This window comes from Pelophylax lessonae (genome assembly GCF_965119305.1).
Source record: "Pelophylax lessonae genome assembly, chromosome: 1".
NCBI classification, from domain to species: domain Eukaryota; kingdom Metazoa; phylum Chordata; class Amphibia; order Anura; family Ranidae; genus Pelophylax; species Pelophylax lessonae.
Window position 1 is genome coordinate 664,894,104 of NC_138768.1, and position 27,532 is coordinate 664,921,635.

The 27,532-nt window shown below is 44.9% G+C and overlaps 1 protein-coding gene across 2 annotated transcripts in view; it reads left to right on the plus strand.

Moving 5' to 3' along the window:
• The window catches only part of ARHGAP10 (Rho GTPase activating protein 10), a 704,315-nt gene that overhangs the window by 271,845 nt on the left and 404,938 nt on the right, over nucleotides 1–27,532 (plus strand). For both annotated transcript variants that reach the window (XM_082261305.1, XM_082261306.1), the window contains 2 exons: nucleotides 12,084–12,194; nucleotides 20,105–20,209. In XM_082261305.1, coding sequence (XP_082117431.1) covers nucleotides 12,084–12,194; nucleotides 20,105–20,209 — 216 coding nt within the window. The remainder of the gene's footprint in view (nucleotides 1–12,083; nucleotides 12,195–20,104; nucleotides 20,210–27,532) is intronic.

Sequence of the window (27,532 nt, forward strand, 5' to 3'; positions counted from 1 at the left end):
TGGGATTTTTGATTTGCGTGAAAAATCCATTTCTCTGAGTTCATTGACGGACACAGCGCCCACCCTTTTTGCAGTTGTATTACTTCTGACACTGCTTGTTACAAAACTGAAGACCTGTAGCAGAGGGGAGTATACCACCTAGGAGCCAAGTTCTTTTTTCTGCCTAGTGTCCTACTCCTGTAGGGGGCAATATAAGCCAATGGGTCAGAATTCTGGAAAGCTGTGTCTGTCAAAAATCCCATTTCTCTTTCGTTTATTGACAGACAAAGCTCTTCATCTTCATTACCCTGCATGCTCGCATAGTGTGGATGATTCCTCTGGTCCACTAGCCACACATAAAAAGGCGCCAGTGGATGCACTGATTGTATCGGTACGGGAAACCTTACATATGGAAGGAACGACTAACACAGCATCAGAGGTGCGGGTCACCTTTGGCACCCACAGGTCCCCCAAAGCGGCGTGGGTGTTCCCATTTCCCGCCTTCTTTGACGATATTGTCTCAAAACAGTGGGGGTCCTCAAAACGCAGCTTTGCGTGGGGGGTCCTCAAAACACAGCTTTGCAATCCCTAAGTGTTTTGTATTGCAGTACCCTTATGAGGAGTCTATCCTTAAAAAATGGACGGTACCTCTTGTAGTGGACTCCCCGGTTTCAAGGTTGAATAAAGCCACTGTAATACCAGTTGAAGAGTCCCTGCTCTCTCTGATAGGAGGTCGGAGGCCTTGACCCGCCATATGTTCACTGTGGCTGGATCGGTTAGGGGGGTGTTTACCATCACCCTGGTGTCACAAGCTATGACTGAAGGGACCAAAATTTTACGCCGGGACCTGGAGGAGAAACGGCTCCTTACTGCTTTTGTAGAGCTGGCGTATCATTTGGTCCAAAAACTACAATTCGCCTGTGACGTCTTTTTGCATGCCGCTCCCCTGATTTCTAGACTGCCTGTCTCAGCAGTGGTCCTGCAGCGCATTATCTGGCTGAAATGCTGGTCTGCGGACCAGGCTTCTAAGAAGGCTTTTTCCGATCTTCCATTCATTGGGGGATCACCTGTTTGGAGCTTCCTTGGATGACATCATCAAAGGCCTCACAGGGGGGGAAGAGTACTCTTCTTCCTCAGGCTTTCAAGTGTAGAGTTCCGTTTCAGATGGGGACCTTCCTTTTCGGCTCACAAGCATCCTTTTCGTCCCTCAGGGTCTCAAGACAAGGGATCTAAACCCTTCAGGTCCTTCACTGGAGGTTCCAAGGAGCCTTGATTGGGCAAACCGAGAGCGGGTTCTACCAAACCTGCGGATAAAAATTCCTCCGCATGAAGGGGTGCCCTCAACCATATAGGGGGATGTCTTCGCTGTTTTCTGGATCTTTGGACCTTCCTAATCCCAGAACAAGTGGGTCCACAAAGTAATTCGCTCCGGCTACAAGATCGAGTTTCGATCATATTCCCCCGGAAAGGTTCTTCCTTTCCAACCTGCACTTATCCCCAGATCGCTTAAAGGATCTCTATGAGGAAGTGCAAGACTTGTTACTTCAAGGGGTGATTGTTCTGGTTCGGATGTCTGAACTTTTTCAAGGTTTCTACTCAAACCTGTTTATGGTTCCCAGCAAGGAGGACAAGGTATGTCCCATCCTGGACTTCAAGGCGCTAAACTGCTTTGTGTGGGTACAGAAGTTTTGCATGGAATCTATTCGCACGGCTGTGGTGTCACTACATCAGGAGGATTTTCTCGCCTCCATGGACATCAAGGACGCCTACCTTCACATCCCCATATGTGTCGCCCATCAGCGCTTCCTCCGCTTTGCCGTGGGCGAGGAGCATTATCAATTTGTGGCATTACCCTTTGGTCTCGTTTCCGCTGCTCGGGTCTACACAAAAGTATTGAGCCCGGTTCTGTCATTACTGCGCCAGTGGGGGATTGTGATACTGGGGTACCTGGACGATCTGCTTTTGCGAGCTGACTTTTGACTGCTCTGTTCGCCAACTTGGAGGTTACTCTGCAAATGCTGAGGGAGTTCGGTTGGATTTTGAATCTTCAGAAATCTGCTCTGGTCCGGTCCATGAGCCTGAACTATCTGGATCTGACTCAGCCAGAGTGTTCCTTCCTCTGGAAAAACTTCACAAGTTGCAGAAGGCAATTCGGCTTCTGCTGTCCAGCAGATAGTCATCTCTGCGGGCTTGCATGCTGGTGCTGGGCCTGATGGTGTCTACCTTTTTTTTGAGGTGGTCCTGTTTTCACAGTTCCATATGAGATCTCTGCAAAAGGAAAATCTGGTGAAACGAAACAAGGTTCCTCAGTCTCTGGACAATCTGATCTTGTTGAGCCGAAACACAAGGGGGTCCCTGGTTTGGTGGCTTCATTCTCCAGGACTTCTTCTTGGAAATTAAGTTCTTCCCCGATTTTTACCACAGAAGGGGTGTCCGATACGGATCCAATCAGACAATGCCGCGGCCGTGGCCTTTGTCAATCACCAAGGGGGCACAAGAAGTGGCAATGATTGGTTATGAGTAAGCGACCCATAGTCATGAAACGCGTCAACCATGTCCATGTCTGTGTGATGCATTGTCGCTTTCAACTTATGGGAATAAACACTTCAAGTTTATCTACTTTTGAGTGCGGTCAAACTTTTTCCTTGAATATCTAATTACTGGACGGCGGATCCGACCGGCACCTAGGTGTTTTTGCCTTGCCTGAGCGGCTTTTTCTGTGTTGTTTGAATCATCTCTCCGTAAGTGTTCTGGCGGCTCAGTAAGCAGCCGACATTCTAAGGTGTGTAGAAAGGTTTGTTCCAGCTATCTCTGCTGTGCACATTCTAGGAGTCGAAAATTGGCAGACAAACTATCTGTCAACAGGCATTTGACCAAGGAGAATGGTCACTTCATCCGGAGGTGTTCCATCAGTTGTGTCTCTGGTGGGGGACTCCCGAGGTGGATCTGTTGGCCTCTCGCCTCAACAGAAAAGTACAGAGGTTTGTGGTACGGTCTCGGGATCTTCTAGCCGACGCCACAGACACCTTAGTGGCTCCCTGGAGTCAGTATCATCTGATTTACGCCTTTCCTCCTCTCAAGCTTCTGCCGAGACTCCTGCGCAGGATCGAAGCAGAAGGGATTCCGGCTATCCTAGTGGCTCCAGACTGGCCTCGCAGGTCTTGGTACGCCAATCTGGTATGGCTGGTCGCCGATGTTCCTTGGAGACTTCCTCTCAGGGAAGATCTGCTGTCCCAAGGACCAGAGTAAACTCTCACTCAATGAGTACCTAATGTAATCACCAAAAGCTGAGACCAATGCGCTTCAGGTGGTGGTAATAATTTATTACCCAATAAATAACCAATGGTAAATAATATTGCAGCTACTTAAAATGAATACATGAAATGATAATATTTGGTATAACAAGCAGGGCTCCTTAATAACAAATATAGTAGCGCAAGGTGAAAAACATGCAGGCTTAATAGTGATCAATGCATGAATAACCATACAAAAGTCCCACAGTCCTCCAATTCAGAGTAGAAAAAAACTCTCCAAATAATAGATCCAGATACAAGTCCAGATAGACGTGCGGATTAGGATGAGATCACCACTTATTCCACCACCAAGTGCCACACAATGATGTCAAATGGCCACTCACCAGAACACAATGCTTAATCACTCTCGTGAATAAGCTGATATCGCATTGTGTATGAAATGCAGTCTCGACATCCAGTTGATCAATCCCCACAAGAACGATGCTCCGAATCATGTAAAACTAAGCTCCCATACATGTGAAAGAAATGACAGCCTCCACTAGTGCAACATTGCTTGAACAATTTATTCATACACAACAATAAAATCATTGCACTCACTTGTAAGTCATAAGGAATAGGCACATCATACACGCAGCTGGTGCGGATAGCTCCCGTAGCACACAGGACTTGGCTCCATACCAAATATAATTTCATGTCCCAAGGACCGATCTTCCATCCTGCTTTACAGTTATTGGCTTTGACAGCCAGGTGCTGAAGAATAGAGGGTTTTGTGAATCTGAATTCCTACACTTTTAAAAGCTAGAAAATCTACTTCCCGGAAATATTTACCATTGTACTTGGAAGACATACATTGCGTGGTGTGAATCCCTGCAGGTTCACCCTCGCTCCTTTTCTTTTTTTACTCAGATCATGGCCTTCTTCCAGTGAGGGGTCGAGCAGTGTCTGGCCTTGAGTACTATCAAAGGCCTGGTCTCGCCCTTGGCGATTTTCTTTCAATGTCCGTTGGCCACACACTCCTTAGTGCGTACCTTTCTCCAGGGAGCGAGAGACTTGGTTCCCCCGGTGTGGTCTCCATTGCCGCCGTGGTACCTCAATTTGGTGTTGTCAGTTCTCCAGAAACCTGAGATTCCTCCAGAAATCTGAGGAGATTCCCCTACTTACATTGTCCCATAAGGTGACCTTTTTGGTGGCTATTACTCCTGCACGCAGGGTGTCTGAGCTGGCGGAGTTTTCTTGTCGTTTACCTTACCTAGTGGTTCACAGGGATAAGGTGGTTCTTCGGCATGTCCATCGTTCCTTCAAAAGGTCGTCTCTGATTTTCATCTGATCGAAGACATTGTGTTGCCCTCCCTGTGTCCCAAGCCTAAGCATCTTAAGGAAGTTGCCTTGCATTCCCTGGATGTGGTTTGGCAATTAGGGTGTACCTGGCAGCTATGGAGTGGTTTCGGAAGTCAGACTCACTATTTGTCCTTATGGATGGACCTCGCAAGGCGCTGGCTGCTTCTGCTGCGACCATTTACAGATGTATCAGACAGACTGTGGTTCAGGCTTATTCTATTAAGGGTCAGGTTCCTCCTTTCCCTGTCAGGGCACGCTCTACTTGGGCGCTTAGTGCCTCCTGGGCCTTCATCTGTCATCAGGCGTAAGTGGTGCCGGTTTGCAAGGCAGCCACCTGGTCATCTGTACACACATTCACAATGTTTTATAAAGTGGATGTGTTGGCAGATGCTTCTTTTGGCCACAAAGTTTTGCAGGCTTCTATTTAGAGGACTTGTCCTCTTCGAGGGTGTTTTTTTTTAAGGTGAGCTCCAGTTATTAATAGTTGAGCTCCATGTTACCTGGTTGGCTATGTTTATTTTAATCTTGGGGAAATTGTTTTCTGCTGTTCCCACCCCTCATGTTTGACACTGCTTTATGACGTCCCTACTATCATGAAGATGAAGAGCTGTGTCTGTCAAGGAACAAAAGAGAAAATAGGATTTTTGACTTACCGCAAAATCCATTTCTCTGATGTTCATTGACGGACACAGCACATGGGGGCAAGTAAGAATGAGGGGGGCTGCTGCACACTTTTTTTTTTTTTATCTTAAAGGGATTGTAAAGCCAGAATGTTTGTTTTTTTTTTTTTTTTTTTTTTATATTATTCATATGTTATGTGTATTCATATATTCATTATATGCAGGAAGATAAAAAAAACCTTCTGTGTGCAGCAGCCTTCCTTAGCCCCCCTAATATTTACCTGAGCCCATCTCTATCCAGCGATGTTGCAGAAGTGTCTCATCTGCCCAGGACTCCTCTCCTCATTGGCTAAGATGGCAGGATTGGCTCCCACTGCTGTCAATCAAGGTCAGTCAGTCAATCAGAAGAGAGAGAGCCGAGGGCCAGGTCGTGGCTGCGAGTCTGAATGGACACGCAAAGCTGTGACTCGGCTCTGGTGGTGCTCCCACAACAAGCTGCTTGCTGTGGGGGCACTCAACAGGAGGGATGGGCCAGGAGCTTTAGCCAGGGACCCGAGAAGAGGAGGATCCGGGCCACTCTGTGCAAAACCAACTGCACAGAGCAAGTAAGTATAACATGTTTGTTGTTGTGTTTTTTTTTTCTCTTTAAAAACGAGACTATACAATCACTTTAATGCTTTATTGCATAGAATGCATTAAGATAGAAATAAAACCTTCTGCCTTTACAATCCCTTTAAAGACTAACCGTTTTTCTGACACTTGTTGCTTACAAGGTAAAATCAATATTTCTCTGTCGCTCATTGACAGACGTAGTCCTCCTTGATTAATATCAACTCGGGTTATACTGCCCTCTACAGGAGTAGGACTAGACAGGAAAGAAAACGTTCTGGCCACACCCTAGGGGCAGTCCCAGAGGGTATATCCTCTCACTTCCTGCTACAGCAAATCAAGTTTTTTTCTGTCTAGTTAGGAGTAAGGACCTAGATTCCTTGCTAGGATCTTCGGTCCTGGCTGGATTTTTTTAGAAATACTTTTTTTAGACAGCTTTTTTTCTCCAGTGTTCCTGTGAGATCTTCAAGCAAGTACGCTGAAACTGGGCGACGGGCTGGATGTTGAGATCCAGTGGTCACCCCAGTTCAGCCTACGAGCGCGTGCAGGCCATAGCTCCGCGCTGGGTCGGCCGCGACATAGTCCCACTGGACGGGGACTGACCCTGCGAGTTAAACGTCTCGCCTGGACGCCAATGACCAACAGAGTCACGGCGTCCGTATTGGTCGACAGCCCCCCCCCCCACCCGGTGGAGAGGGGTTCTGTCAGGAGTTGGCGCCCGCCTGGTTCCGGTATGGTGAGTAGAATGTTCCCCCTCTCCCCCTGTCGGGTTTGTTGGTGGACGCGGGCCCCTCTCTGGGATGGTCGGACACTCAGTTTCTGGGTCTCCCCTCTATCCTATAACAGGTCACAGATCTCCCAATTTGAGTGTGATTTTTGTAAATAGAAACCAGGAGGCTTGGTTTGGGAGCTGACTATCTAAAGTCACTATATGACTGTAAGGGTGACTGAAGTCAGTGGCAGACTACTAAAAGGCATTACTATTGAGGTATAGAGGTATCCTACCTGTCTAGTGTGTACACAGGCCGATGCCTATGCCTTAGTTACTGCAGCCACAGATCGCCATCCCTCCAGAAAGCCGGTCACTTCCACAGGCCACACAGCCTCCCGCAGGCCGAGGACACCTCTCGCAGGCTGAGGCACTTCTGCAGGCCGCACAGGCCGAATGCACACATCCCGCAGGCCGCTGCTAACTTGCAAGCCGCCGCTATCCTACACAGGCCGCCGCCATTTTCCTGCAGATCGCACGAGGCCGCCATATTGGCGTAGCCTCATGTCTCCAGCATGGGGGCGGCCATGTTTGAGGTGACCAAACACCTCGTGGAGTAATTGGGAGGCGCCGGAAGGCGTGTAAAGGGGCGGAGCCGCCTCCTTGGCCCAGGGAAAGAAAGCCAAAGACTTCCTGTCTGTAACAGACAGTGCTGGAAGCAGGTTGATAAGAAACTTCTGTGCATCAGGTGAGCCTTGGGGTCTCTCTCTCTCTCTTTCTGAGGGGTCCAAGCAGGTAGACTGAGGGGCGCTACTGCGCTGGGGGACTAAGTTAAAAAAAAAAAAAAAAAAAAGAAAAAGGAAAAAAAAAAAAATGTTTTTTTCTTGCAATTAATTTTTTTGTGTTTGCTGGCAAGTGTCTTGTTACATGAACCCTGCCACACATGTATCCCCACCTGATCCCCCTCAGGGTGGCCGCAGGACCCTCCAGTACCCCACTTGTGATGATGCATTATCAGCAGTTTTGGAGTCTTTGGTATCCCGGGTGGAGGTAGCCTTTCAGGGACGGGGGTCAAGAAGAGCGACCCCCGCCTACCCCTATGTCCTCTGATACCTCAGATACGGATTCTGAGCTGGTCATTGCAGTCCCTTTTCTGGGGTTGTTGTCTCAGGTACGGTCTCCTCAGACAGTAAGGAGGACGCTTCTGCCTCCGCCATAGCACAAGAAGCGTTGGTGGAAGCACTAGTTGTGTCTGTCCGGGAAATCTTAAATCTTGAGGTTACACCGGCAGAGGTAGCTGAGACTCATATTCCTTTTTTGGTACTATCAAGCCTACCAAAATGGTGAAGGGTTTCCCTTGCCCAAATAGGGTCATCCGTAAATGAGCCCTGCTATTTCCAAACGCATGGCTAGGTGCTATCATTTTGAGGAATCCCTCATTACAAAGATGGACGGTACCACCAATAGTGGACTCACTGATTTCCAGACTAAATAAAGCCACTGTTATCCCGTTGGATTGACAGAATGGGCCCCACCCATCTCTAGGGTTGGGGGACGTCTTCATCGGTTTCCGGATCCAGGGCTTTCCAGAATCCCGGATAAAGGGGTTCGCAAGGTCATATGGTCGGGATACAAGATCAAGTTTCGATCACTTCCACCGGTGCGATTCTTCCCTTCCAATAGTCGACATCCCCGGGTCGCTTAAAAGCCTTGCGGGGGACAGCTTGATGCAACAAGCAGTGGTAGTTCCCATTCCTTGGAGGAGTTCTAGTCGAACTTGTTCACAATGCCCAGGAAAAAGGGCTAGGTGCGTCCAATTCTGGTCTTGGAAGAGATGGAGTCCATCCATACAGTGGTGGCCTCCCTGCATCAGGGGGATTTTCTGGCCTCCATAGACATTTAGGATGCCTATCCTTATATCCCCATCTTCGCAGGACATCAGCGTTTTCGTTGCTTTTCCCAAAGATCATCCCTGGTTCCCAACAGGAGACTGAACTATCTGGGCCTAATTTTGGATACATCCTTGGCAAGAGTGTTTCTCCATGCGGAGAAACTCCAGAAGATTCAGTCAATGATTCGGATGTTGCTTTCCGTCAACTGGCTGGGATTGATGGTCGCCTCCTTAGAGGCAGTACCGTTTGCCCAGTCTCATACCCGAATTCTCCAAAGAGGAGATTCTTCTCATATGGAATCGGAATCCCGATTCCCTGGACAATCGGATCCGATTGAGTGAGCAGACCAGGGAGGCTCTGGTCTGGTGGCTTCGGTCTCCGATGCTCGGCCAGGGGAAGTCGTTTCTTCTGATAAATTTCAGGTTACCGATAAATGTGTTGGAACTGAGAGCGATCAGACTTTGTCTGATTTACTGGACCGAGCAGCTCCAGGGCAGCCCGGTTCGGATCCAATCGAACTATGCCACGGTCATGACTTAGGTCGATCACCAAGGGGCACCAAGAGTGCCCTGGCGGCCATAGAAGTGGCCAACATTCTTATTGGGGGAACAGTTGTTCCAGTTCTATCTGCGATATTTATCACGGGGGTGGACAGGCAGATTATTTCAGCCGTCAGATTCTGGATCAAGAGGAATAGTCTCTTCATCCAGAGGTATTTCACCAGCTGTCCCTTCATTGGGGCACCCCGGATATGGATCTGTTGGTAGGTTGGCTCAACAGGGCTCGCACCCGCGATCCTCTAGCGGACGCAGCAGACGCGCTGAACGGCCTGTAAAGGCAGCATCAGCTACTATATGTCTTCCCCCCTCTCAAATTGCTGCTGAGATTTCTCCGCAGGATAGAGGTGGAGGGAACTCCAGTTATCCTGGAAATTCCGAGCTGGCCTCGTCAAGCCGGGTACGCCGACTTGGACAGGCTAGTCGCGGACGCTCCTTGGAGACTTCCTCTCAGGGAGGATCTGCGGTCTCAAGGACCGATCTTCCATCGTGCTTTACAGTCGCTGGTTTTAATGGCCTGGCTATTGAGACCCAGGTACTGAAGGACAGAGGGTTGTCAGCTTCAGTTATTCCTACTCTAATTAAAGCAAGGAAAGCGACTTCCAGCAAAGTCTATTTTCACACATGGAAGACTTATATTGCGTGGTGTGAATCTTTGGAATTTCCCCCACGTACCTATTCGGTGACCCGAATCTTGGCTTTTCTGCAAAAGGGGGTTGAGCAGAAACTATCCTTGAGCACTATCAAGGGTCAGGTTTCAGCATTAGCAATCTTCTTTCAGAAGCCTTGGGCTACTCATTCCTTGGTGTCCAGAGGGTGCGGCACTTGGCTCCGCCAGTGCGCGCGCCCTTACCGCCCTGGGATCTTAATTTGGTGTTTGTCGGTTCTTCAGAAACCTCCCTTTGAAAATATCAGGGAGATTCCCTTGCTTACATTATCCCAGAAGGTGGCCTTCTTGGTGGCTGTCACTTCTGCACGCAGGGTGTCAGAACTGGCTGCATTATCATGCCATTCCCCATATCTAGTGGTTCATAAGGATAAGGTAGTTCTTCATCCGAAGCCATCCTTTCTTCCTAAGGTGGTTTCAGATTTTCATCTGAATGAAGATTTTGTGCTACCTTCCTTGTGTTCTAAGCCCAATCATCCTCAGGAATATGCGTTGCATTCCTTGGATGTGGTTCGGGCAATCGGAGTATACCTGAAGACTACGGAATCGTTCCGTAAGACGGATTCACTTTTTGTGATCACGGATGGCCCCAGAAAGGGGTTGCCTGCATCTGCCGCGACTATCTCCAAATGGATTAGACAGATGGTGGTACAGGCTTATTATATTAAGGGTCGGAATCCTCCGTTCCTGTTAAGGCGCACTCCACTCGAGCGCTCAGTACTTCCTGGGCCTACCGCCATCAGGCGTCAGTGGTCCAGGTGTGCAAGGGCGGCTACCTGGTCGTCGGTTCATACCTTTTACAAAATTTTATAAAGTTGATGTGATGGCATCGGCGGATGCCTCAATTGGCCGCAAGGTTTTGCAGGCTGCAATTTGAGGAGACCGGTGGTCTACCTCGAGGGTTTTTTTCCGTTGGAATTTCAGTTGAGTCTCATTGTGTGATTGATGAGCCTTTAAAACTTCTAGTTGGCATCGGTTGGGCCTTCTAGATTGGTTTTTGATTTCCATTTTCCCACCCCTCATTTGTGGCACTGCTTTGGGACGTCCCGAGTCGATATTAATCAAGGAGGACTACGTCTGTCAATGAGCGACAGAGAAAAATTGATTTTTGTAAAATCTTACCGTAAAATCCTTTTCTCTTAAGCTCATTGACAGACGTAGTACCCGCCCCTCTGTTTTTGAGTTGGGTTGGGTTAAATTCTCTAAACATTGCTTTGGGACATAACTGATTTGCTGTAGCAGGAAGTGAGAGGATATACCCTCTGGGACTGCCCCTAGGGTAAGCAAATAAAATCGTGATTCTCATTTTTATCCAGAATCGTGCAGCTCTTCTAGAGACCATAATGAGTACTTTAAATCTTAAAAAAAAAAAAAAAAAATTATGAACAAAGACATAAATTAAAAATATTACATATCGATATAAAAATCAGAAGACTAGAAAATGTCAACGCGTTTTGTGGTCTTATGCCACTTTTTTAGGACATCAGATTTCTTCATAGAAAGTTTTTCTAAAGTTTTGTTTGGTTTTCTGTATTTTATTTTCTGTATATTTTTTTTTCTTTAATGGCCAGCCCCAATCCTCTTGTGGGATAGGTGGACTGCTATTTTTTAATGTCGAAAAAATATATATTTTGAGTGTTCTGTTCGTTTCACCTTATAGAGCTGCAGTTATTATTTACTCATTTTGGATTATGTGTTTAATAGACGAAAGTCACTACTATATGGCATTTTATTCTATGAAGAAATTTGATGTCCTGAAGAATAGGCATGAGACTGTGAAACATGTTGAAATTTTCAAGTGGATTTTTGCCATTCTACCTTCTGATTTATATATTGATATTTAATGTTTTTAAATTACAGCTTTGTAAAAAAAAAAAAATATATATATATTTTTATATTTAAAGTATTCATTATGGTCTCTATTGTAATAATGGTGTGTCATCCTTAAATTCCCTGTTTGTTTCTATATATTTATTCTTTTCCCCTCCAAGGGGTTTAACCCTAAGCTATCCAAAGCTAAAAAATGTTTTAGCTACAAATGTTTTTCATTTTAGTTGTTTTTTTCTTTCTACTGTATAAAGAAATGTTCAGACAGCTTATCCTCAGCCCTAGGAATCAGAATGCGTTTATTCTCCAGTTCTTTGGAGTGCCTGCTTCAGTCTAACTTGACATGTCCTGTATAAAATTGGTGCACTTGTCTTTGTAAGACTAAGCTTTACACTTACACTGCATGCACTACCCCGTACATGCCTTTTTCAAAAACTTTTCAGGTAAAACGATAAATCCACGTAAAGGGTTATAGGTGGCTTAAGATATGATGTCTGTCTGTTTTGAATACACAGCTCTTAAATTTCTTTGAGAGAGATGCACAGATCTTTTCCTTAAAGGGTATGGCATGAGATGTACAGTTCAGTTATTCTGGAGCTTTAAGCAGCTGTTTTCTTTCTTCTTCTTTCAGGCAGATGTCCAAGTGGAGCAGAATCGACAACATTTTTATGAGCTTTCACTTGAATATGTGTGTAAACTGCAGGAAATCCAGGAACGGAAAAAATTTGAATTTGTGGAACCTGTAAGTGAGGACAATTATTTATATTTTCATATATATATATATATATATATATATATATATATATATGTATGTGTGTGTGTGTATGTATGTGTATATATATATATATATATATATATACACAAAGGAAGCACTAATTTCTTATAAACTGATGTTTTTTTGTTTTTTTTTTTGTAATTTATGAACTACCTTGTCCTTTTAATGTTATGTGCAATTGTATAGTATGGTTAGGCCACTTTTACATGGGCTTTTCATCTTTCCATTGTTCAGTCCTCCTTTTGAAGATGGAAAACAGACAATATTTTATATGGGAATGCAGATGTATACGAATGAGCATCAGGTGCATTTTGGCCCACAATTGGAAACGGAACATGTTTTCATTGTTTATGCAGGCTACTGATGCCATCAGTATACATTCGTTCAGTTAGGGCCGGTTCACAGCAGGTGCGGTATGACTGTTGGGCAGCTATTCCACCACAAGACAAAGCAGGTGGTGTATACTTTTTTTCAGTGCAGTGTGACACAATCCACCGCCTCATACAGCACCGTGGCTAATGCAGCTAAATTAAATGTTCCTTTGTGACATTTCAATAGAGTTCATAGAAAAAGAGTAAATGGTGCATTCTAGAGCAGTCGCCGGTGTAAACAAACCCTTAGGGCCACTTCACACCAGAATGCACTTGGTGTGCAATCTACTGCGGGTCTCAGTATATTTCTAACACCCCACCATTTTGAATTTGCCTGCATCAGATCTCATGTTATTTAATACAGTGCATTTTTGAGAAGTATTGCATGTATTACTTTCTGTGCAATTTAAGTCCATTCAAATTGACCGCACTGGATTGTACAGGAACGCAGACCACGGTCTGTGCAGTTGACATGTGAAGTGGTCCTGAAAGTCATTTTTGAAATGGAAAGTAAAGACCAGTTTACAAATAGGGCACATTTTTTGATTGATATGCGACCCAGGAAGAGAGAGTATATACGGGGCATACTTGTCATCCATCTTTACTATTCTGTAAATGGGAGAAGATGGTAAGGAATGTCTCTCAAGACTTATTCAAATGCCTTTATTTTTTTTTAAATATACATGTTTGTGTGTGTGTGTGTATATGTGTGTATGTATGTATGTATGTATGTATGTATATATATATATATATATATATATATATATATATATATATATATATGTGTGTATATATATATATATATATATATATATATATATATATACAGTGCCTTGCGAAAGTATTCGGCCCCTTGATTTTTGCGACCTTTTGCCACATTTCAGGCTTCAAACAGATATAAAACTGTAATTTTTTGTGAAGAATCAACAAGTGGGACACAATCATGAAGTGGAACGAAATTTATTGGATATTTCAAACTTTTTTAACAAATAAAAAACTGAAAAATTGGGCGTGCAAAATTATTCAGCCCCTTTACTTTCAGTGCAGCAAACTCTCTCCAGAAGTTCAGTGAGGATCTCTGAATGATCCAATGTTGACCTAAATGACTAATGATGATAAATAGAATCCACCTGAGTGTAATCAAGTCTCCGTATAAATGCACCTGCACTGTGATAGTCTCAGAGGTCCGTTTAAAGCACAGAGAGCATCATGAAGAACAAGTAACACACTAGGCAGGTCCGATGTACTGTTGTGGAGAAGTTTAAAGCCGAATTTGGATACAAAAAGATTTCCCAAGCTTTAAACATCCCAAGGAGCACTGTGCAAGCGATAATATTGAAATGGAAGGAGTATCAGACCACTGCAAATCTATGAAGACCTGGCTGTCCCTCTAAACTTTCAGCTCATACAAGGAGAAGACTGATCAGAGATGCAGCCAAGAGGCCCATGATCACTGTGGATGAACTGCAGAGATCTACAGCTGAGGTGGGAGACTCTGTCCATAGGACAAAAATTAGTCGTATACTGCACAAATCTGGCCCTTATGGAAGAGTGGCAAGAAGAAAGCCATTTCTTAAAGATATCCATAAAAAGTGTTGTTTAAAGTTTGCCACAAGCCACCTGGGAGACACACCAAACATGTGGAAGGAGGTGCTCTGGTCAGATGAAACCAAAATCGATATGTTTGGCGTAAAAGCAACACAGCTCATCACCCTGAACACACCATCCCCACTGTCAAACATGGTGTTGGCAGCATCATGATTTGGGCCTGCTTTTCTTCAGTAGGGACAGGGAAGATGGTTAAAATTTATAGGAAGGTGGATGGAGCCAAATACAGGACCATTCTGGAAGAAAACCTGATGGAGTCTGCAAAAGACCTGAGACTGGGACGGAGATTTGTCTTCCAACAAGACAAAGATCCAAAACATAAAGCAAAATCTACAATGGAATGGTTCACAAATAAACATATCCAGGTGTTAGAATGGCCAAGTCAAAGTCCAGACCTGAATCCAATTGAGAATCTGTGGAAAGAACTGAAAACTGCTGTTTACAAACGCTCTCCATCCAACCTCACTGAGCTCGAGCTGTTTTGCAAGGAGGAACGGGCAAAAATTTCAGTCTCTAGATGTGCAAAACTGATAGAGACATACCCCAAGCGACTTACAGCTGTAATCGCAGCAAAAGGTGGCGCTACAAAGTATTAACTTAAGGGGGCTGAATACTTTTGCACGTCCAATTTTTCAGTTTTTTATTTGTTAAAAAAGTTTGAAATATCCAATAAATTCAGTTCCACTTCATGATTGTGTCCCACTTGTTGTTGATTCTTCACAAAAAATTACAGTTTTATATCTTTGTTTGAAGCCTGAAATGTTGCAAAATGTCGCAAAGTTCAAGGGGGCCGAATACTTTCGCAAGGCACTGTGTGTGTGTGTGTGTGTGTGAGCACAACCCTCACATTTTTGTAAATATTTTATTCCATCTTTTCATGTGACAGCACTGACGAAATTACACTTTGCTACAATGTAAAGTAGTGAGTGTAAAGCTTGTAAAACCGTGTAAATTTGCTTTCCCCTCAAAATAACTCAACAAACAGCCATTAATATCTAAACCGCTGGCAACAAAAGGGAGTACACCCTAAAGTCAAAATGTCCTAATTGGTCCCAATTAGCCATTTTCCCTCCCCGGTGTCATGTGACTCGTACTGGTCACTGAAAGTTCAACATGGCATCTCATGGCAAAGAACTCGCTGAGGATCTGAAAAAAGAATTGTTGTTCTACATAAAGATGGCCTAGACTAGATGGTCTCACCATGGTCGAGCAAAGAAGTGCACGTGCTCAGCGTCCTATCCATAGGTTGTCTTTGGGAAATAGACGCATGATGCTGCCAGCATTGCTGCAGAGGTTGAAGGGGTGGGGGGTCAGCCTGTCAGTGCTCAGAATATACGCCACACACTGCATCAAATTGGTCTGCATGGCTGTCGTCCCAGAAGGAAGCCTCTGCTAAAGATGATGCACAAGAAAGCCTGCGTACGGCATGCTGAAAACAAGCAGACTAAGGACATGGATTACTAGAACCATATCCTGTGGTCTGATGAGAACAAGATAAAGTTATTTGGTTCAGATGGTGTCAAGCAAGTGTGGCAGCAACCAGGTTTGGGGTACAAAGACAAGTGTGTCTTGCCTACAGTCAAGCATGGTGGTGGGAGTGTCATGGTCTGGGGCTGCATGAGGAGCTACAGTTCATCGAAGGAACCATGAATGTCGACATGTACTGTGACATACTGAAGCAGAGCATGATCCCCTCCTTTCGGAGACTTGGTATTCCAACATGATAACGACCTCATAGACTCCTCCAAACGACAACTGCCTTGCTAAAGAAGCTGAGGGTAAAAGCGATGAACTGGCCAAGCATGTCTCCAGACCTAAACCCTATTGAGCATATGTGGGGCATCCTCAAACAAGGTGGAGGAGCACAAGGTCTCTAACATCCACCAGCTCTGTAATGTCGTCATGGATGAGTGAAAGGACTCCAGTGACAACCTGTGAAGCTCTGGTGAACTCCATGCCCAAGAGGGTTAAGGCAGTGCTGGAAAATAATGGTTGGCACACAAAATATTGAAAACTTGGGCCCAATGTTGACATTTTTATTTATTTTTGTTGCCAGCGGTTTAGACAATAATGGCTGTGTATTGAGTTATTTTAAGGGGACAGCAAATTTACACTTATACAAGCTGTACACTCACTACTTTACATTGTAGCAAAGTGTAATTTCTTCAGTGGTGTCACATGAAAAGATTTAATTACATATTTACAAAAATGTGAGGGATGTACTCACTTTTGAACAAATTTCTTGAGTGAAGTGTGGCCAGGTGCTTTGGAGGCCTAATGTAATGTACTGTGTAATGTAATGTACCACTGACCGCTGGCTAAAGTACTGACCGCTGGCTAAAGTACTGACCGCTGGCTAAAGTACTGACCGCTGGCTTATGTACTGTCCACTGACCACTGGCTAAAGCACTGACCACTGGATAACATACATGGTTGAAATACGGTAGATGGGAGATATTGGAAATATCGATGAAACACCTATGACCTTTGATCTTCCAAGCAACAGAACTGTGGCAAGTTTGGGAGACAAAACTATTTTACTCATATCCACAGGAAATGAAAAAAACATTTGACAGTTGTTCTGTCATGTTTGGCTAATGGAACTAAGCTAAGAATCAGAGTATCCCATGTGTCCATTAAAAAAATGTTCTGATGGCTTGATTTGTTCAAGGATTTTAAACAAAATAAACCAATGGCTCTAGTATTTGCTTAGGATGGTTGTGTGGACTGGAGGATCAATTGGGTGGTGAACAGAAATGCTCATGGTAACCTGGCATTGAGCGCGTCTGCTATATGGGGAGGGGATTATTTGTCCCTTATGATCAAGTGACTAGTTTGCTTTAAATTGGTTGTTAAACCACTATGTTATCTTTATACCATCCCTTCTGTTAGATTACAATCTGTATTCTAGTTCCTGTGCTTTATTTAAAAAATGCCCATTTCTACCTGTTTTCACAGCGCCTATCAGCGATCACGTGACTCCCGACTCTCTTCTCTCCCCATCTGACATCGCCAGAGGGCGGGGCCAAGAATTTCCTCTGACGTCAGCCAGGAAGGCGGGGAGGAAAGGAGGAGAGAGCCGGGAGTCACGTGAGTGCCGATAGGAGCCTTGAAAACGGGTAGAAATCTGCTTTTTTCATTTTTATTTTTTTTAAAGCACAGGAGCTAGAATACAGGTTGTAATCTAACAGAGGGGATGGTGTAAAGATCACATAGTTTTGTAACAGCAGGGAGGGGAACAGAGCTGCACTAGTGAGAGCTGACAGGCAAGGGGGGGCGACAGAGGGAGACAGAGGAGAGCTGCGGATGATGGAGGCACATACACTGTCAGGGCTCAGCAGCCATGATACACTGTGGTTAGTGTATAGAGGGGAGGGTAGAAACTGGCAGGATCAGCCAGGTTTTTTAGGTGTTACAGGGGGCCAAATTACACAGCACAAGCACTGTCCTGTATATCATGCTTTAAGGAAACGGTCTGTTTTTTTTTTGTTTTTTTTTTTAGGGTAACAAGCACATAACGCACTTGGAATCCTGTTTTGAGGTGTATGCTCCTATAGAACACAAATCTCCCTACAGTATTTCACTAAATCAGAGCTATTATCTTATGTTTTTGCATGGAATGGTCTGATTTACTGAATATTGCTATAAAGGTGTTTTTATTTTTTCAAATTTTTTTTTTATTTTGATTCTTTTTACTGCCTCATTTTCTTTTTACATAAATAATATTTTCTGTGCTGGTGCAGTTTGTGTTTTTATACATGTATTTATATACCAGTTCATTTTTAATTTAGCATAGTGCCATAATTTGTTTTATTTATTGGCTTTCCTTTATTGAGTCAATAAGTGTTTGTTTGCATCACATGCTGTTAGTGGTTTTCTATTTTAGCCTGAGTGTAGTAGGATTCTGTGTTTTATAATTGCTGTGGTCAAAAGTCTGCAGCCTAAATCCAGAACTATTTGGTCTGTGCAGGCCTGTGCATGTTACTAGTATTCTGGATAAGGATTAAGCGGGCCACTAATAGCAAACCTCTGTCAGAACTTTTTATTTTAAAGATGGATGCCGACAGTCTCATATTTGCTTCTCTTGAATGCATATAATCATAACATGATTATGATTACGATTTGTGCAATACATAATCCCTCACTTGCTGATACTTTCACTGCAAAGTAACAAAGTCTTTTTAAAATGAAATGTCTGGGCAAAACTGTGCAAGGGTGTGCTGGTTTTGTCCCCTTTTTAGGAGGCATAAAGAGGCGAACTCTATACTAATAAGGGGCAGTTTGGGAGGTAGAGGTCTGTACTTGGGGGGGGGGGGGGGGGGTAATTTGGGGGAAAAGCCGTTTTTGGTTGTAAACTGGCTTGTGACATTCACTCCTGAGCTTTGCCCTCTGTACGTAGCGCACTCCTGAATTCTGCCCTCTGTACGTAGTGCACTCCTGCACTCTGCCCTCTGTACGTTGCGCATTCCTGGACACTGCCCTTTGTGCATAAAACATGCCTCAACCCTGTACATAGCATACTCCTGGCCCCTGTAGGAACCCTCAAACTCTGTACACAGTGCACTCCTGAACTCATTATTTAGCGTGCTCCTGAACTCTGTACGTAAAGCGCTCTGTATGTTGTGCACTCTGCCTTCAGAATCCTGCACATAGCATACCCCGCCTTCTGTATGTAGTGCACTCCTGAACCCTGGATTCATTATGTAGCGCGCTACATAATTAGTGCACGGTTCGCTCGTGAGCTCTGTATGTAGCACACTCGTGAGCGGTGCCCTCTGTACGTAACGCGCTTGTGAATGCTGCTTTCTGTACGTAGCGTGCTTGTGAACTCTGCCCATAGTGAACGCCTGATCCCTGCACTCTGTATGTAGCACATTCCTTAACCCATTAGGAATCTTGCACGCTGTACGTAGGGCACGCCTGCACCCTGTACGTAGGGCACAATTGGAAAGAAGTGTAATCAGCGTGATCACCATTAACATAATATAAAACTAAAATTGTGTATCTGATTGCTAGCTTTAAAAACTCAGTGCTCCACCCACCGCGTAAAATAACCTGTTACATACTGTAGGTTGCACTACACTATATTATCTAAATGAACTACAACATAAAGTGCAATAATACCACTGTAAACATTTGCATCCAACATAAAGTGCAAAGGTGCAAAAAATGTATCTGGCATGCCTTTACCCTGCACGTAGGGGACGCCTTGACCCTGCACCCTGCATATTGGGCACGCCAGCACCTTGCAGGTAAGGCACGCCTGCACGTAGAGTACCCTGGCTTCTGTATGTAGAGCACTCTAAAACTCTGTACATAGTGTACTCCTTCACCCTAAACTCTGTATGTAGCTTGCTGTTGAGCTGTGCGCCTTTGAGCTTTGCACTCTATACGTATCACACTCCTGAACCCTTAAGGAACTCTGCACATAGCACACTTTTGAACCCTGCACTCTGTGTCTCCCACACCCCTGAACCTGGTAGGTACCCCATACTCTGTACACAGTGTGCTCCTGAAGCCTGCACCCTGTGCAGAACACACTCCTGGTATTTAAAACCCTTACACTATTAGTGCAATTTGGCCATAACTACCACTTGGTGCTGGGGGGTGGAGGGAGGGGACGGGGACGTGGTAGAATTCCTGCATCTATACTTTTAAGAAAAAAAAAAAAAAAAAAAACAGTATCTTGCGTGTTAAAAATAAAAGCCTTTCTAAAAGTACTTTCTTTTAGGGCCTTTATTGGTGCGTTAATGCCTTTTGAAATGAATGGGCTGTCAACCCACCCTAACTAACTGGCCACCGTTTTATTAGTGTTGTTCTGTAAGCTGAATGTGGTTAGATTTGAGCTGCATAATATCAGCATGAGTTTTTAATCATGATTCTCTTTTTGCCTTTTAGATGCTGGCTTTCTTCCAAGGCATTTTTACCTTCTATCATCAAGGATATGAACTTGCAAAAGATTTTAGTCACTACAAGTTGGAGTTACAGATCAATATTCAAAATGTAAGTAATATAATTATTTGGTAGACTGACTGGGGCATTTAGTTACTGTTATATAAATCAATATGTCCTTACTTTTCTCAGATAAGCCAGAGACTACCAGCCTATGCATAGCTAATGCCATCTGCGGCTCCTGAGCCAGCGGGCCGCAGCAACACACACAACCTATGTTATTTTCCTCACCCATTGTGGCCATTACTATGTGGTTTTATGATCCCTATTGTTTTTTTACAATTGAGGAGTGAATCTCCCAGACTGGGGGAAAAGAGCCAGACTATCCAAGAAGGAAAAATCATCCCTGAAAGATAAAAGCCGCTAATACTGTGGGTAATGAATTCCACCATAACTAAAACGTAAGGTGGACTGAAAGTTGTGAACTTTTTTGCTTAGTTATTCTGATAGGGGTTACATTTTACTGACTATTTTTTAATGAACTCTAGAGGCAAATATAAGAACAAAAACACCATGTTATCCAGTTGTGCACCTTTTTTTAAGTGTGTTTTTAAAGGGAAACGGTTTCCAGACTATAGACAATAAACTATTTTCATATTATTAAGCAGCAAAAACACCTAAAAACATGCTTTCCCGATTCCTAGCTGCTTTATTCATTCTTAAAGATCACAACAAAGATCTTTATCACACTATTTTGCCATGTTAACAGACTATTCAAATTACATAGTTTGTGAGGTTGAAAAAAGACATCAGTCCATCCAGTTCAACCTATGATGTGTGTGTGTGTTTGCTGTTAACCATACATTGTATACCCCTGTATGTTGTGGTCTTTAAGGTGCCCATCTAATAGTTTTTTGAAACTATCAATGCTCCCTGCTGATACTACTGCTTGTGGAAGAGAATTCCACATCCCCACTGCTCTGACAGTAAAGAACACCTTACGTGTTTTTAGCTTAAACCGTTTTTCCTCAAGTTTTAGTGAGTGGCCACGTGTCTTATTGTATTCCCTTTCTCTAAAAAGTTTGTTCTTTATGCTAGGGTCGCCAGTACAGTATTTGTACATTATCATATCCCCCCTCAATCGTCTTTTCTCCAGAGAGAATAAGTTCAGTGCTTGTAGTCTTTCCTCATAGCTGATGTCCTCCATTCCCCTAATTATTTTTGTTGCCCTTCTCTGGACTCTCTCCAGTTCCAGCACATCCTTCCTGAGGACCGGTGCCCAGAACTGGACAGCATACTCCAGATGTGGCCGGACCAGAGTCTTGTAGAGAGGGAGAATAATCTCTATTTCTGGAGTGAATCCCCCTTTTTATACATCCCAGTATTCTGTTGGCTTTGCTTGCAGCGGCTTGGCATTGCATGCCACTGCCAAGCCTGTTGTCTACCAGTACCCCCAGGTCCTTTTCCATCCTAGACTCACCCAGAGGTTTTCCCCCCCCCCCCCAGAGAGTAGCTTGCTTTCGCATTACTGATGCCCAGGTGCATTATTTTACATTTTTCAACATTAAACCTCATCTGCCATGTATTTGCCCACCCCATTATTTTGTTCAGATCCTCTTGTAAGGTTTCCACATCCTGCATAGAAGATATTGGCATGCTTAGTTTAGTATCGTCCGCAAATACTGAGATTGTGCTGGTTATCCCCTCCTCTAGATCATTTATGAATAAGTTAAACAGGATTGGCCCCAGGACAGAACCTTGGGGGACCCCACTTTCCACACCCGCCCAATCCGAGTACTCCCCATTTATCTCCACCCTCTGAACTCTCCCCTGGAGCCAGTTCTCTATCCAGGTACTCACCTTATGCTCCATACCTACCTTCCTTAGTTTGAACAGTAAGCGTTTGTGGGGAACGGTGTCAAAGGCCTTTGCAAAGTCTAGATACACCACATCCACAGGCTTTCCTTTATCTAGGTGGCAGCTCACTTCATCGTAGAAGGTTAATAGATTGGTTTGGCAAGAACGATTTTTCATGAATCCATGCTGATTACTACTAATGATACCATTTTCATTACTAAAGTCTTGTATGTGGTCCCTTAACATCCCCTCCAAAATCTTGCAGACTACTGATGTTATGCTGACCGGCCTATAGTTACCCGGAAAATATCTCGGCCCTTTTTTGAATATTGGTACCACATTGGCTTTTTTCCAATCAGCTGGCACCATACCCGTCTGTAGACTATCCTTAAAGATCAAGAATAATGGTCTGGCAATCACCTGGCTGAGCTCTTTAAGAACCCTCGGGTGCAAGCCATCCGGCCCCGGTGATTTATTTATGTTAAGTTTCTCTAGTTTAGTTCTAAGTCTATCCTCTGTTAGCCATGGCGGTACTTCCTGAGGTGTATTATTTAGATTAGCCTTACCAGTTGGGTTAGTGTAGCCCCCTGATTCTTCTGTGAAGACTGAAGAGAAGAAATTATTTAACACTTCCGCCTTTTCTCTGTCCTCTGTGGCCATATTCCCTTTGTCGTCTTTTATGGGGCCAATGTGTTCTGGCCTCGCTTTCTTACCGTTTATATACTTAAAGAATTTTTTGGGGTTCTTTTTACTCTCTTCCGCTATATGTCTCTCGTGTTCTATTTTAGCCACCTTGATCTCGTCTTTACATTTCTTATTACACTCTTTGTAATGCTTGAATGCTGCCAATGACCCCTCAGTCTTGTATTTTTTTAAGGCCTTTTCTTTAGTATTAATATGCATTTTTATGTTGGAGTTTAGCCACCCAGAGTTTAGTTTTGCTCTTTTAAATTTGTTTCCCTTTGGAATGCACTGGCCAATCCCTTTGTTTAGTATGCTCTTGAAGCACTCCCATTTTTCCTCCGTGTTCTTTGTTGCCAACGTTCTATCCCATTTGATATTTTCTAGCAGAGAGTGCAGTTTGGGGAAATTGGCTCTTTTGAAATTCAGTGTTCTTATATTACCCTGGTTTTTCCTATTACTATGATTAATACTGAAACTAATTGACCTATGGTCACTGTCTCCTAAGTTGCCCCGTATTTCTATATCCTTGATCAGGTCTGTATTGTTGGTAATAAGTAGGTCAAGTACCGCATTGTTTCTTTTCGGTGCGTTCACCATCTGACCTGTAAAATTATCCTGCAGAAAATTTAGGAACTGCCGAGCCTTGGCTGAGTGCGCGGTTCCTTCTGCCCAGTCTATATCTGGATAATTAACCACTTAAGCCCCGGAGGATTTTCCTGCTAAAAGACCAGGGGGTATTTTGCGATTCGGCACTGCGTGATTTTAACGGACAATTGCGCGGTCGTGCGACACTGTACCTAAACGAATTTGACGTCCTTTTTTTCCCACAAACAGAGCTTTCTTTTGGTGGTATTTGATCACCTGTGCGATTTTTACTTTTTGCGCTATAAACAAAAAAAGAGCGTAAATTTTGCAAAAATAACTATTTCTCTGTCGCTCATTGACAGACGTAGTCTTCTTGATTCACATCAATTGGGTTATGTTGTCTCCGCAGGAGTAGGACTAGGCAGAAAGAAAAAACGTTCTGGCTCCACCCTAGGGGCAGTCCCAGAGGGTATATCCTCCCTCTCTCTGCTACAAGGAATCAGTTTTTTTCTGTCTAGTCAGGAGTAAGGACCTAAGTTCCTTGCTGGGATCTTTTGGTCCTGGCAAGATTTTTTTTTTTAGAAAAAATATATTTTTTTAGGTAGTTTTCTCCAGTGTTTTTTCCTGTGAGATCTTCAAGCAATTATGCCGGATCTGGGCGACACTAGTGGTCACCCCAGCCGGCCTACGAGCGCGCGCAGACCATTGCATCGCGCTTGGTCGGCCGCGACACATTCAAGTAAGTATGCGGGGCCGGGCGACGGGCTGGATGTTGAGATCCAGTGGTCACCCCGGTTTCTGCCTACAAGCGCGTGCAGACCAGAGCTCCGCGCTGGGTCGGCCGCGACGGAGTCCCATTGGAGGAACTGACCTTGCGAGTTAAGTCTCGCTTGGACGCCAGGAACCAGAGAGTCGAGGCGTCCGGAGTGGTCAACAACCCCCCACCCCGGTGTAGAGGGTATTGTGAAGAGAGGGTGCCTGTCGGTTCGGTATGGTGAGTAAATGTTTCCTTTTTTCCTCGTTATGAGGCAGTATGGAATATGGGCCCCTCCATACATGGTCAGTATCTATCTGACACTAAAGATCCCCCTTGTAAATACAATGGGCAAGCGGACTTGGTTTGGGAGCTAACACTCTACCCAGCAGACTGCAGTATTGCAGCAGACATAGGAGGTATAATCCCACCTTAATTGTAGTGGACCTCCTGCAGATCGATAAACCGCCATCAGCATGATATACAGGTGGATGTGCTGGGAAAACGAGACTTCGGCAATCCGCCGCCATTTTGCTGTAGACCAGGTACATGTATGTCCGCAGGTCACGTCGGCCGCCATTTTTTTGGAGTCTATTGTCTCCTGTATGGGGGCGGCCATGTTTGAAGAGCCCAGCTAACCTCGAGGAGAGCTGGGAACGCCGGAAGGCGTACACAGGGGGCGGAGCCACTTCCTTCTACCCGGGAAAACGAACACAGCTCTTTCCAGTCTGTAAGAGACAAACGCTGACTGCAGTTGGTAGGAAACTTCTCTGCATCGGGTGGTGAGCCTTGAGGGTCCCTCTCTCTCTCTGTGGGGATCAAGAAGCAGGTACTCTGAGGGGCGCTATTGCGCTAGGGGGATACACATTAAAAAAAAAAAAAAAAAAAATTGTTTTTTCTGGCAGAGGTGCCCTGAGTTAACATGGACCCAGCCACTCATGTATCTCCACCGGATCCCCTCGAGGTGTCTGCAGGATCCTCCAGCACCCCACTGACGATTGAATCATTGTCAGCTATTATGGAAACTTTTGTGTCCCGGGTGGAAGTGGCTTGTCAGGGACAGGGCGCAAGAAAGCGACCCCCGCCTAACCCCATATTATCTGAAACTTCGGATTCAGAATCTGAGCCTATTTCTGCAGTTGCAGGTACCTCATCTGGGATTGGTGTCTCGGGTACTGTCTCTTCAGACAGTGAGGAGGATGTTTCGGCATCAGCCATAGCCCGAGAGGAAGCGTTGGTAAACGCACTCATTGTATCTGTTCAAGAAACCTTAAGATTACAGGGTACTCCGTCGGAAATAGCTGAAACTGAAATCCCCTTTGGGACTAAAAAACGCATCAAAGTGGCGAAGGTTTTTCCATTGCCCAAATGTTTTGGCAATCCAATCAAAGAAGAATGGAGTCTGCCAAAACGCACTTCTGCTATTTCTAAACGCATTAACAGGCGTTATCCGTTTGAGGAAACCCTCATTAAGAAATGGACAGAACCACCTGTGGTGGATTCACCAATTGCTAGATTGAATAAAGCCACGGTTATTCCTTTAGAAGACGATCCGTCTTTTAAAGATCTGGTGGATCGCAAGATAGAAGCTATGTCTCGCACCATGTTTTCCTTGATTGGATCAGCTTTCAGACCAATAATTGCTATTGGGCTGGTTTCGCAGACTGTAACTGAATGGACCAAGTGGTTACGCCGGGACTTAGAAGAGGTCCCTCAGGCGGTATCAGATTTGTTGGAATAGATGATACAGGGGTTACAGTTTGTGTGTGATGCGGCGTTAGACGCCACTCCATTATTGGCGCGAGCATCAGTTTCAGCAGTGGTTCTCAGGCGTACACTGTGGCTAAAAGGTTGGTTAGCTGACCAAGGTTCCAAAAAAGCATTGGCTAATATCCCCTTTTTAGGAGAGCGTTAATTTGGAGCCAACTTAGATGAGATCATTAAGGATCTCACGGGAGGAAAGAGCACCTTTTTACCGCAAAATGTTAAGGGTAAAGGACCTCGTCAAAGACGAGGGCCTTCTTTCTCTGCTCACAAAAAATTTTTTTGCCCCGCGGGTGAAAAAATTAAGTCCTCCAAATCTCCTTCAGGAGGCTTCAGGGGTCGTTGGTCGGGCAAGCAAAGGCCCGCCCCCTCCAGACCTGAAGATAAGTCTACCAAAGCCTGAAGGTGCGCCCCCACCCATAACTGGGGTGGGGGGACGTCTTCGCCGGTTCCCGGATCCATGGCTTTCCAGAATCCCGGACAAGTGGGTTTGCGAAATCATAAGGTCAGGGTACAAGATCGAGTTTCGATCTCTCCCACCGGCGCGATTCTTCCCTTCCAATATCCGACTATCCCCGGATCGTTTAGAAGATCTGCGGAGAGCAGTCACGGATTTACTACAACAAGGAGTGGTAGTCCACGTTCCTTGGACAGAACGCTTTCAGGGGTTTTATTCAAACCTATTTACAATACCCAGGAAAGAGGGCAAAGTGCGTCCAATTCTGGACTTAAGGGCACTCCATTCCTTTCTCAATATAAGAAAATTCAAGATGGAATCCATTCGCACAGTAGCAGCCTTCCTGCATCCAGGGGATGTCCTAGCGTCCATAGACATCAAGGACGCCTATCTTCACATTCCCATTTTCGCAGGACATCAGCGGTTTCTACGTTTTTCCGTAGAAGAGAACCACTATCAGTTTGCGGCATTACCTTTCGGTCTCGCCACGGCTCCTCGGGTCTTCACGAAGGTGTTGGCCCCAATGTTGGCACTACTGCGCCAAAGAGGCATATCGATTCTAGGTTACCTAGACGATCTCCTGCTTCATGCAGAGTCTCCTCAGACCCTGCTACAAAACATAGAAATTACTATAATTTCTTTACAGGAATTCGGGTGGCTGGTGAACCAGCAAAAGTCATTTCTGGTTCCCACCCAGAGGCTCGAATATCTGGGTCTAATTCTAGACACAGTCAGGACAAGAGTTTTCCTTCCGGTAGGGAAACTCCGGAAGATTCAATCAGCAGTCCAGTTGTTACTATCCAACAGCTGGTCTTCCCTTCGGACTTGCATGAGGGTTCTGGGGTTGATGGTGGCTTCCTTCGAAGCAGTCCCATTTGCCCAGTCCCATACCCAAATTCTTCAGCAAGAGATTCTCCTCAGATGGAATCGGAATCCGGAATCCCTGGACTATCTGATCCGACTGAGCAAACAGACCAGAGAGTCTCTGGTCTGGTGGCTTCGGTCTCCGATGCTCAGCCAGGGAAAGTCATTTCTGCCAATATATTGGACGATAGTGACCACGGATGCCAGCCTATCCGGATGGGGAGGAATTCTCGGTCAGTTATCCGTTCAGGGACTTTGGTCCCCGGAAGAATCCAGGTTACCGATAAATGTATTGGAACTGAGAGCGATCAGACTTTGTCTGATTCACTGGACCGAGCAGCTCCAGGGCAGCCCGGTTCAGGTCCAGTCGGACAAGGCCACGGCTGTGGCTTATGTCAATCACCAGGGGGGCACCAAGAGTGTCCGGGCGGCCAAGGAAGTGGCTTGCATTCTTCGCTGGGCGGAACGG